At 40.4% G+C, this 12,436-nt stretch overlaps 1 protein-coding gene across 1 annotated transcript in view; it reads left to right on the top strand.

Moving 5' to 3' along the window:
• OSBP (oxysterol binding protein) overlaps nucleotides 1-12,436 on the top strand; it is a 32,818-nt gene that overhangs the window by 954 nt on the left and 19,428 nt on the right. Inside the window, exons 2-7 of the mRNA XM_069471445.1 lie at nucleotides 3,968-4,176; nucleotides 5,677-5,927; nucleotides 10,452-10,650; nucleotides 10,895-10,997; nucleotides 11,349-11,403; nucleotides 11,587-11,718. Of these exons, the coding sequence (XP_069327546.1) occupies nucleotides 3,968-4,176; nucleotides 5,677-5,927; nucleotides 10,452-10,650; nucleotides 10,895-10,997; nucleotides 11,349-11,403; nucleotides 11,587-11,718 (949 nt within the window). The remainder of the gene's footprint in view (nucleotides 1-3,967; nucleotides 4,177-5,676; nucleotides 5,928-10,451; nucleotides 10,651-10,894; nucleotides 10,998-11,348; nucleotides 11,404-11,586; nucleotides 11,719-12,436) is intronic.

The following is a 12,436-nucleotide window of genomic DNA, read 5'->3' as shown; positions in this document are numbered from 1 at the left end:
TTATTCGTAGCTCTTGATGTACTCACCCTTACTCTCCACATTGAGGCACAAGGACAGCACATACAGGGTAGCTTTGGTATTCTGTCCCCTGTTTTCCTTATCTCTCCAAGACTTGCATATGCTTTCACCTTCTGGACAGCCCAGAATGGAGATGTGCACTCCAGTGCTGCTTTTATTTTTGCTTGCCCCACCTCCTCCATGGGAATCATTCAATGGGAATAATTGTTTTATCCAACATTTATGTAATCTTTTTGGTTAGTTAGAATTAAGTGTTATTAAAAGAATCATCCATGTTTTTGGTATGATTACTTCTGTTCAACAATGTTTATTTTGGACTGTTTAATATATATTTATGGCGACACACCCTGGCCATAACATAGCATGCTTTTGGGTTACTCATGTTACTATAGATAGAGGAATCAAGATAGATGATTTAGGGACAGGATGTCAACATATTCTGAAGGCTGGACAGTGTGGCTAGGTGTTTTACATATAGTACTTTGTTGACTCCCAACAACCACCCTGGGAGTTAGGCGATATTCCCATTTTATTGATGAGGAAACTGAAACGTAACATGGGCAACTTTCCCAAGGTTTTGGAGGAATGAGGATTTGAAACTACTTCTGTTCACACCAACATAACCTAAAACCCAGGTTAGTGTTACATGGATCAGTCAATTACAGAGATAATTATTTATCAATAGCAAGTAAGTTTATGGATCATGCCTACTATGTGTATTTTATACAAAAAGTATAAAGTCTTTTTTAAGGAAGACTTTTGTTAATATAATGACATTCCTAACTGAAATCTTTTTCTAAATACCATCCTATTTGATACCTAAAACACTGATGTTGAAAAGCAGCTCATTCTGTATTTCCTTTCCTTTGCTAGTAGTCGTTCTGCTACCAGGAGAGTTGAGGTGGACAAGTCTCTTTTCCATCAACTCCATTGTATTGGCTCTTAGAGAATTTTGAGGAGAAACTGAAGGGAGGAGTTGGAGGTTGTTGGTAGGAGCGCATTCTTATCTTTCCTCTAACTGTGGAAAATGCCTTAGCTCATCCTCAATGCTTAAGCAACATTAGTTGTGAATAGTTGTGTACATCATTTGCATTATTGTATTCAGAATTGATTTTAATTATGACCCTTTCTAACAACACATCCAGGACTATCAGTTTAAGTTTAGATCACAAATCTAAAATTTTAGTTCGCCTGAGTTTTTTTACTTACTCAAGTTCATGTTTTCCTGTTATTGACCATCATTCTGATGTTCAATTGACTTATAGCTTCACTTAAGTCAAAAGTCACTATTAGTACTGATACCCCATTTTCAAAAATTGTCTAAGGGCCTTCATGTGTGGTCATTTTTGCCTCACCCACATTCTTATAGAATCTACTTTCTAGGCTGTTGATTCTTTAATCAGTACAGATCTTGGACATTAATAACGTACATGTTGCTATCTCTCCAAGTATTTGTAACCACTTTTAACCTCTCCCTTACAAGAGCTAGTGGTACCTGTCTGACTACAGAATAAAACTCCTTTCAAAACATACCAAACCACATATTGGGAAATATGCCATAGGCCTATCTTTGCCAACTAAGATGGTCCCACCCACAAACCAACCAAGCAACAGGATCCAGAGTTATCAGTTCTATGCACTATCCTCAAAATTGCATTGAAATGCTTCCTACCAACTATACTGGCAGTTTATTCTTGCCAGCTGGGTTCTTCTGGCCCTTGTCTCCCTCCTGGAATTTTTTTAGCCAAGTTGTCCTTCCTCCTGCTAGTCATACCTCCAAAACCTGCAATCTCTTATGTATGCCATTTCCAAAATACTGTTTTCCTTTTAACTGAGATCGTGCACTTCACAGACCCATCTTCTGATGAACTGTCTTAATAGGCCTAAAAGGCTTTGGCAAGTCACTTCCTTCTTTTTACCTATCCTGTGCTTCTTACGTACCCAGTTACATAGATGTCCCATTACTTAAAACCTCATGTAGAATCCTAGCTCTCCCAGAAACATTGTGACAGGCCACAGGGTTAGTTTTCTGGCTAGCTTCTAGAGATTGAATTACTATTTCAGCTGGCCTTTTCAGGGAAGAACTTTCTAGCCATAAAATACCACCTAATACTATAGTGCCTGAAGAACTTATCTTGCACCCTGAGAATGCACCCTGAGCAGTCCATGTCATTCCTGCTTCTGCACTAACCATTTATAATCATAGGTATATCTGCCCAAACCCAAGAGTTCCGAGGTCAAGCCTGCCTTACACCCAGGGTTCCTTGGTATTTTTTTTTTTTTAACTGCCACATAGTTTATGTTATTTGAGAAACTTTTAGTTCATGAAGATGATCCAGGCAGAAGAGATTCCCAGGAAGTGGTTTATAAAAAGTGCCAATGAGGAATGTGGAAGAAGGTCCAAGTAGCACCCTTGGAGTAGAAAGCAAGGGTGAGCTGGCCTGTCAGCTGTGTGTCTGTATTTCAGCCTGCATTATTCATAATGTAACTGAAGCTTGGGGGCAGGGAGGTAAGAATAGAAAAAGCAGGGATTCACGTTACAGTGTGGCAGGTGCAGAGGATGGAAAGTGGCCCAGTCCATTGAGACCCCCCTGGCCTTCCCATACTGCTCATTTGTACATTTGAGGAAGAAAAACCAGTCTCATGTGACAAATAGAACAACAGCAAACCTGCCTTCCTAAGCACAGTAAACAGACTTTCTCAAACATACCAAATCTTAGTTTCTGGAGATGGGTGTGTGCCATTTCTGGCATGCAGGAATTCTGGATGTGCCAGGTGTGCTTGGCCGCTTGGCTCCACTGAAAGGGAAATGGCTTTGCTTTGTACTGTGGCAGTTGGCAAAGGACTTTGACCTCTGTATGTTCCAAGTTGGACAGGGAAAACTGCAGTCTCCACATGCAGGTCTCTGGGCATAACCAGCGGGTAGCGGGGAAATGACACAGTTTTCATTGCATACTCAATTGCGTGAGAAGCTTGATATTTTATGTGAAGCTTGATATTTTATGTGAAGTGTTTTGTAGCTTGTTGTCACCAACTAGTGCTGTAAAGTTCAAAAGTTAGTCTATTAATAGAACTGTCAGTCAGTAGAGATGGGGAAAATTTTTACACCCAGTCCTCTGAGAGCAGATCTGCTGAATCTTCCCTAGCTATTAATAGGATGGCTTAGGAGTTCCCACCAAGAGAGGCTGGTGGACGTTAGGAAAGAATATATTCCAGGAGGATTAGAACACCTGGTGATTCCTTTATGATTATTCTTTTTTTAATCCCCCAGAAAGCTAGTTATTCTTATTTCATATCATTTGAGCCCTAGCCAATATTTAATACTCTAAACATTTAAATGTGCTTTTTTACATTCCTGCAATATAATTCTAAGCATGGTGTGACAGTTTGCATTTGGCCTGTTACAGTGAGGGAGATGGTTCAGTATATAAAAAATGGAGCTATTCTTAGGGAATAAGACTGCTGTAGGAAATTTTGTTCCATGAGGTTATAAAGCTCTTTGTAATTATAACTTGCTAAGTAAAAGGTAATTCCTGACTGCACAAGGGCATGAGGGAACTTCTTGAGGTGATGAAAATGTTCTACATCTTGATTGTGGTGGTGGTTACGCAATTGTATACATTTGTCAAAATTCATTCAACTGTACACTTAAAATTGCTGAATGGGTATTTCATGTAGTTATACCTCAGTGAAACCTGTTTTTAAAAAGCAAATGAGAGGAACAGCAGGGGAATAAAATCTGACTCAAACAACACATACAGGCTTTGAAAGGAAATCCCTACTGATTGTTGCTTGAATTTTCAGGAACCATTTGAGGGACTAGAACTTGCTGATTCCTAAGACTATCATATTTTCAAAGAGCTCAGAGTTAGGAACATAAATGGAATGTGATGAAGGATAAGCCACCCATCAGCTTTCTACTTAGCTTGTCTTTGTCTCATTATTGCAGGTCAAAGGCTGAAATGAGACATACCTGCCGTGGTACCATCAACCTCGCCACAGCCAATATCACTGTGGAGGATTCTTGCAACTTCATTATTTCCAATGGGGGTGCTCAGACTTACCATCTGAAGGCTAGCTCAGAAGTGGAGCGGCAGCGCTGGGTTACAGCTTTGGAACTGGCCAAGGCCAAGGCTGTGATGATGCTGGCAGAGTCAGGTAGGGAGCAAAGAACACCAGGCCACCAGCGGACGTTTGGCAATGTCTGGTTGTCACAACTGAAGAGGCCTAGGGGGAGATGCTACTGGCATCTACAGAGTAGAGGCCATGGATGCTGCTAAACCTCCTACGGTGCACCAAACAAATGCACAACAAAGAATTATCTGGCCAAGGTTGAAAAACTCTGTCCTAGACGCCTAACAGTTGTGCTTTTGCCTTTAATGCCAACTGGCTGCCTTAAAATTTTGAACAATAATTATTTTATTGCTAGGTCAGTTTTAGGATTATTACAATTCACAATCTAGATCTGGCTATACTTTTATCTCCTGATGGCTTCTTAGTTAACTGTTTGTTAGTTAAGTTGAAACAATCCTAAATAGACTGCCAACAACTGTATATGTGATATTTTCTGTGAAAAAAATCTTCATTTTGCTACATTGGTTATACTAAAAAGAGCAGGCAAGTTATGTTTTAATTTTTCTTCAAGGAGTATGGTAGGATTTCCCCCTGAGATGTTGATAGTTTAATCATATGGAGCTTATTCACTTAGAGCTGACCAAGATGGTCACCTGCTGACTTTTGTTTGTCTGTCGTTTATCTTATCCTTTGTCATTTATACTGTATGTAATATCTATTAGGCAGTGAAAGGAAAATTAACCACTTTGTAAATTTTTTAGTAACAGGTTATATTCTGACTTTGGCCCTGCCTCCCTGTCTAGCAGATAGGGCAAGTCTTTTCTTATTTCTTTTGTTTTGATTTTAGTGCTGATGTTAGCTCCCCCAAGGGAAGTGACACTGCTAGAAAAGCATTTTGCTGTTACAGAGTGTTAAGTACAAAACTTCTAGTGAGGTACAACATAGCTTCTCTACTAGACTTATTATTGGAGAGCTATTTAACATAATACCTTGCATTGCTTTCATGGTGGGTCTAGTGTCAAATGACTTCATCACAAAGTTCCTGAGCTCTCTTTGAGAAAAGATAAATTAATGGGCCCTTTAGTGTTGTGGACTTGGTCTACAAAGAGCTAGTCTGTGATTCTCAACTCATTTCATACGGCACCCACTGATCATCCAACAGATGATGGTGGATTTGTAATAATTATTAGCTTGGGCTAGGTGGGAACCCTCAAGGCTACAGTTAAAAGGTCAATAATTCATTCCCAATTTTAAAGCCATTCAGCTTCTCCATGCTGTCCTATAGGTCAGTGGCTTTCAAGCTTCAGTGTGCATCAGAATTACATGGGCAACTTATTAGAAAGGCATATTTTGGGGCTTTGCCTCACACCAGCTTAATTAAAGTCTTCTGGGGGTGGGGCCAGAGACTCTGCCTCTTTAAGAAGCACCCCAGGTGTTTGTGGTACAGGTGCTGTGTGCACCACATGATAGAGAAATCATCTGGTAATGGCAAGCTTTCAGTCAGTCAGAATGCACAGCATGAGGAGTGTTGGTTTGGTTGTGGGCAGAGTGGGGTCACATAACTTTGTCTTTTCATTCCTACAGATGAATCAGGAGATGAAGAGTCTGTCTCACAAACTGACAAGACTGAACTGCAGAATACACTTCGGACCCTCTCCAGCAAAGTAGAGGACCTGAGCACATGCAATGACTTGATAGCTAAGCATGGCACCGCTCTGCAGCGTTCTCTCAGTGAGCTGGAGTCCCTGAAGTTGCCTGCTGAGAGCAATGAAAAGATCAAACAGGTCAACGAACGAGCCACACTCTTTAGGATAACATCCAATGCCATGATCAACGTGAGTACAGACGGTGTCTGTGTTCTGTTTTGATTCTTTCCCTCTTTGAAGCATCATTCTTCCCAAATGTCTGAAAACTGTAATTGATAAAGCAGAGTACTAGGTCCTGCTTCACTGCTCAAGGACTTTAAGTTACATTGTTTATTGCATGAACTAGAACAGGCTGCACAGATGGAATGACTTTCATGCTCGGCTCAAGTGGTCAGGAGGACATTGCTTCAACCGGGGAGTTAGGTAGGAGTCCAGAGTTCCAGCCCTGCTTCTACAACCAGCGGGACATCTCATGGTGTTATTAGTTGAGTCCCTTACTCTGTCTGGGCTGTGGTTTTATTTACTTATATCTAACTTAATCTGTTGGAACTAAAAGGTCTCTATGCATCCTTTCTGCTATCATGTTCTTTGAGCTTTAAGTTAACAAAGTCACGTGCTTACTTTGCTAATGCATTCTGGCATACAGGGGGGTAAGTGGAGGCTGGATCAAGTACTAGTGAGAACCTTGTAACATTTATTAGTCCCATCTTTTGTCCTTGATTTCAGGGATAATACTGTTGATAAGACAACATGCTAAACTTTGGGTTTCTTTTATAAAGAGGAGCCAATGCTTCTGCCTTCTTATTACTCCCTCCTCGGGTGGCTGTTGTTGGTTTGTGGAATATTTTAGCTGCTTAGATGCAAGGCTCTGAGTATATACAAGCACCACTGGCATTACCAATGTATTGATGAGTATGAAATGAATACATGGTTTAAACAATGCTGTTTTTCCTCTATGGGTAACTGATTCTCACCTGGCAGGTGGTTTTAGTTACCTTCCTTATAAAAACACTTGAAGACTTTTCATAAGTAAGAAGAGTATTCTGTGAGGAAACGTTTAAGCACAGTGGGTTTTTTTTCCCTGTGTAATTAAATGAGATTAAATTGCCTTACTAGTGCCAGATTTTCTCTTGTTTAGGGAGCGATAGTAACATATGACATCTGCTTAGAACTCGTTTAGTTCACCTGGCCCTTAAAGATCAACACTTTTTCCTGTAACCAAGGGGAAATTTAGTTTTTCTCATTTAACCACTTTGTTGAGTAATAGAAAGTTGTGGTAACCTTTAATTTAGTATCATTTTCTGAAGCCCTGAACACTTTGTTCAGTGCTCTGTTTCACACGAGTTAAAAAGAAGACAAATTATATACTCTCCACTTAGGGACTGCAGGAAGATTAACTATCTGCTGGGACCATCCAGCAAATCAGTACTGATGCTAGCATTTCTGATGTCTAGTCAGGCACTCTTTCCAAACTGTCTCACTTCTTAGTGACTGTGTGCCTGGTTTTCCAGTCCTTTTGTGATCAGGAAAACCTCATAAATCATATGGTCAGTTAATAGTAAATACTTTTTAAATAGAACAGTTTAGGGTACAACAGTCTCCTGAGAGTGAATGTTGCCTTTTATACACATCAGGTGAACACCTCACTCCATGGCAATTTTTTTCCTAGTCTGATGGGAAACTTTTGCTAAATAAAAGACCGCTTTATAAAACTGAAACTTTAATTTGAACTTTTCTTGAAAATATACTTATCTTTGTTCCTTGGGGAAATTCTTCTTCCCCAAGTTCTCAGTGTCCAGAGTCTGTGTTAAAGGGAGTGATCCCTTGAAAGTTGGAGGTTAAGTTCTGATTTCTCATTCTGTTCTCCCTTGGTGCACTGCCTGTACCCCTTTCATAGCTGATTATTGCTTGAAATATACTTTTTATCCCTGTGTTATTTCCGTTGTACCTTTTAGGTGATGATAACAAGGACTTAAGTGTAATATGCATTTTAAAAATTAACATGCTAGAGTATCACAGCTCTAAACCAGCAAAATTATATCAAAGGAAGAATACATTTCACTCAATTTCTTGATTGCTTAGGATATAGCTTTTCTTTCTGTCAAAGTGAATCTAATCAGGGAATTAAATTTGACACTGTTATTATATTCATTTGCTATCTGTTGAACACCTGCTGTGTTCTAGGCACTGTGTTAGGAGATATTCCTGAGGGTGGATATGGTTCCTGCCCTCAGAGAGATTACTCTCTAGTGAGGGAAAGAGAAGCAAATGGATCCTTATGGAGTGCTCTAAGTGACTTGATGGAAAAGAGCATGAGCTGCTGTGGTATAGCACAATGGAAGTGTTTGGCTCAGGCTAGGAGGATTAGAGAAGGTGACACTTCAAATAAATTCAGAAGGAGCAGTGAGATTCTTCCTATGAAGAAAGGCAAGCTAGAGCTTGGGGCCTGGAGTCCAACTGCCTCGGTGACCTAACTGTAACGTGGGACAACCTTCATCCTCTATGACCACAATTCCTTATCTGTAAATGGTGATGATACTAGTAGACCCTTCACAGGGTTGTTGGAAGGATTTTGTTAGGTAATTTATGTGAAGTACTCAGCAAAGTGCCTGACATAGCCAAATTTTAATTATGACCAGTATTAAAAAGGAGTGAGGGAGAAACACTGATCCAGGTAGTGGTGTGGCATATGCAGATCCCTCCCTTTCCCTTGACTGTTACTAAAGCAATGAAGTAGCTAGATGTGAGGCTGGTTACTGTGAACCCAAAATGGTTCTAAGTGCTTACCATGTAAAGCAACAACTCTTTGAGATTGTTACTATTGTGATTCTTTGTTTACTGATAAAGAAAGATGAGGCACAGAAAGGTTAAATAACTTGCCCAGAATTCCACAGCTAGATAGTGGGCTGGAGCTGTGATTTGAGCCCCAACGGTCCCAACTCCAGAGTGAGTACTCTGTACTACCTCTGAGTATGGAGGATAGAAAGATGTATACAGATTCCAGAAATATTAAAAAAGAATCAATAGGACTTGATAGTTGGATGTGAGGAGGGAAGCAAAAGTAAGAGAAGGGTGCCCCTTAGTTTTCTGGCTTGGACAACTGGGAGGGCCCTGGAACTATTCTTGGCAGGGAGAACATCAAAGGGAGAAGCAGAGTCAGCATGAGAAAGTGGTGAGTTCACTTTGGGACCCATTGATTTTGAGGTTACTTTGAGCCATTGAATAGGCAGTTGGATATTCTGGTCTGAAACTTAGTGCTGGGCTAAAATTACTGATTTAGTAGCCATTGGCCTGTAAGTAATGGTTGAAGCCATGGGAATGGATATTCTATTTACCTTTTAGTTTCTCTGTAACAGAGGATCAACTTTTAAGCTTACATTGCTTGCTTCCTTCATTTATTTATTAAACAAACTTTATCAGGCTCCTACTATGTACAAAGCAACTAAATTAGGAACTGGAGTCTGTATATGAATAAGCAGTAAAATGTGTCTTTAAATTGCACAGGATCCATCTGGAGAGAGAGAACATCGGTCACGATACTGCTGTGCATGTGTAAAGTAGAAATTTGGGCAAAATGCTATGGAAATGTAGAGAAGAAACTGGCTGCTTATGAGACTAGTGGGGAAGGTGTCAAGAAGTAACATTTGCCAGGAAGTTTTAAAGAATGAAGATTTCCCCTTTCTTAGAGACAGGGGATGGAGAAGGGCATTCTAGGGACAGTGAATAGCATTTACTGAGGTGGGCAGGCCTGAAAGAAATCTGTGTGTCCAAGAAATGGTAGCAGTTCAGTGTGGTTCCATTGTAGGGTGCAGAGGTAAGTACATCTGTCTGGAGAGGAGGATACAAGACGGGTGGTGGCCGTGGTGTGAAGGGCCTTAATGTTCATAACCAGTACTTAAGATTTTGTCCTCATGTTAGTGGGGAGCCAGTGGTGAAACTGATATGATCGTATTTGATATGTGTGTTTTTTCTCTGGATCCTTTCTTTGATTCCTTATGTAGGTTTATAATTTTTAAGATCAGTTGTTTCTCTTAGTGACCAAAATAAAATCAAATAAGTTTTCCCATATTTGGTCTAATTCAGTGCAGATTCTCCGTTCTCAGTGTCAGAATTCCTCAGCTTTAAGTTACTTGAGTTTAGTCAAGAATTTGCTGATTAGCTACTCAGGAGGCTGAGGCAGGAGGATCACTTAAACCCAGCAGTTTGAGGTTGCAGTGAGCTATGATGATGCCACTGCACTCTAGCCTGGGCAACAGAGAAAGACTATGTTTCAAAAATAAAACAAAATAAAATAAATCTCATTAAACACTTTTTTTTTTGTTGGTTTATTTTTTTTTAAGAATTTGTTGAAAGCAGTTACCCTATGTTTTTTCTTGTCTTTCTTTCAGTCAGTAGATCTCTTTTTTTTTTTTTTTGGTGCAGTTCACATACCTGCCCTTTGTGATGTTGCCACAAATACTTTGTTTAGGTTTACTGCACTTGGCATTTGTTTGGTCCTCATGACCAGGAAGGTATAAAAGAACTATAATAATCGTGGTTGTCTGGATTTGACCTTGATTGCAGCACGGAGCTAGCTGTCCCTGATACCTTGTCATAACAGGGAAGGTCTTTCATGGTACAGTTCCCAGAATAAGGTTACTTAATGGGCTTGCAGAGGCCTGAGGGGAACCTCTGTCTAGTTAAATTGACACAATCAATGCTCTCCCTATACAGGCCTGCAGAGATTTCCTTATGTTAGCCCAGACTCATAGTAAAAAGTGGCAAAAGTCACTACAGTATGAAAGAGACCAGCGTATCCGACTGGAAGAGACCCTTGAGCAGCTGGCGAAGCAGCATAATCACCTGGAGAGGGCCTTCCGGGGAGCCACCGTGCTGCCGGCAAACACTCCTGGCAGTGCCGGTTCTGGCAAAGGTGAGATGCCTAGTTGTTTAGCAGCTTTTCTGATATGAGCCAAGTGGTTTTCTGTGATTGACAGAAGAACTCCAAAGTCTCCACAATCAATAGCTCATGCGAAGTGGAATTGGAATTTCTTTGGCTTTTCTACTGCTTTTTACCATTTGTTGCTATATTTGTGGTTGGTATTTAAAAGAAGCTGCCATACCAGGCATTTGGTAAATATAACCGAAGTAAATGAACAAGGCTTTTCTCCTTGCAGATCAGTGCTGCTCTGGCAAAGGGGACATGAGTGATGAGGACGATGAGAATGAGTTTTTTGATGCTCCTGAGATCATCACCATGCCTGAAAATTTGGGCCACAAGTAAGTTATCTTGAACTGTTGGAGAAAATAAACGTATCTGGCCATCAAAAGGTTAGAAACATTTCAGTGGGCATATCGTAGTTGTTGATGTTTACTAAGATCTGAGTCTTTTTCTGTACGTGAGTGGAAAATTGTCAGCTTTTTTACATGAACAAGTTCTCCAGAGATATTTAAGTTCATACCTATTCTATCTTATGTGTCTTTGTAAGTTTATACAGTATACTTGGCATTCTGCTTTGGAAAGAAACGTGGAGGATATCATCAGAAAGATACCTTAACAACAACAAAAATGTTGAGGACCAAACTCTAGTTCTGGCCTTTGTTCTAATTCTACATTTTCTATCCATGCAGACGTACTGGCAGCAATATCAGTGGAGCCAGCAGTGACATCAGTCTTGATGAACAGGTAATACTTATATGGGAGTTATCAAAGCTAAGGGACTTGGTGTATGATTCCCAAGGATTTGTTTGTGAAGTGCTAAGAGAGACAGGAAATACTGATTTTTTTTAGCATGGGGGAAGGGAAGGTTGTAAATACTGGGTTTTCTGTTCTTTGTGGGTGATTGAATGGCTTTGTTTTTGCTTTCAGTACAAGCATCAGCTAGAGGAGACCAAGAAAGAAAAGAGAACCAGAATACCATATAAGCCAAACTATAGCCTCAATTTATGGAGCATCATGAAGAACTGCATTGGAAAAGAACTCTCTAAGATCCCCATGCCGGTGAGGTTCTTGCACACCCAGGTTGCTGCCAGGAGGTCCTCTCAGCCTGAATGGGAAGAGTGCTGATATGACAGCCCCGTCCACTTGTGTGGCAGTTTGTAGCATGGTCTTTGTCACCCTTATGGTCATAAACTATCCCTTAAAATTAGCTGCTTTAATCTTGGCTGTGGATCCCAGATCACCTAGAATCAGATGCATATGTTCAATAACAGTTATTTTTGAGAAAATTCCTATGCTAGATGTGCTGGGGCATGCAAAATAAATATAACATAGTTTCTGTTTTCAAGAAGCATGTAGTTTAAAAGAGACAGACATGAAAACAGGTAGAAAATACTATTTTCTGTGTTAGTCTTATGGGAAGTACTACACATATAAAGGTTTAGGGAGCACAGAAGCAAAACTAATTCATTCCAACCAGAAAGAGGAGCACCATCTCCATGGCAAAGATGGCACTGGGGCTAGCCTCCCTGCCTCCAGTCATGTCTTCCTCCAGTTTGGCCACACTGTTGCCCAAGTGATCTTTTAAAAATTGCAAACGTAGTTATGTCACTCTTCAGCTTAAAGTCCTTTACTGGGCCAGGGACAGTGGCTCATGCCTTTAATCCCAGAATTTTGGGAGGCTGAGGCTGGAGGATCACTTGAGCCTAGGAGAGTTCAAGACTAGCCTGGGCAACACACTGAGACCTCGTCTCTATGAAAAATGAAAAAATAGCTGGGC

The sequence above is a fragment of the Eulemur rufifrons genome, chromosome 6 (assembly GCF_041146395.1).
Source record: "Eulemur rufifrons isolate Redbay chromosome 6, OSU_ERuf_1, whole genome shotgun sequence".
Taxonomy (NCBI): domain Eukaryota; kingdom Metazoa; phylum Chordata; class Mammalia; order Primates; family Lemuridae; genus Eulemur; species Eulemur rufifrons.
This window is presented reverse-complemented; position numbering and strand designations above follow the sequence as displayed.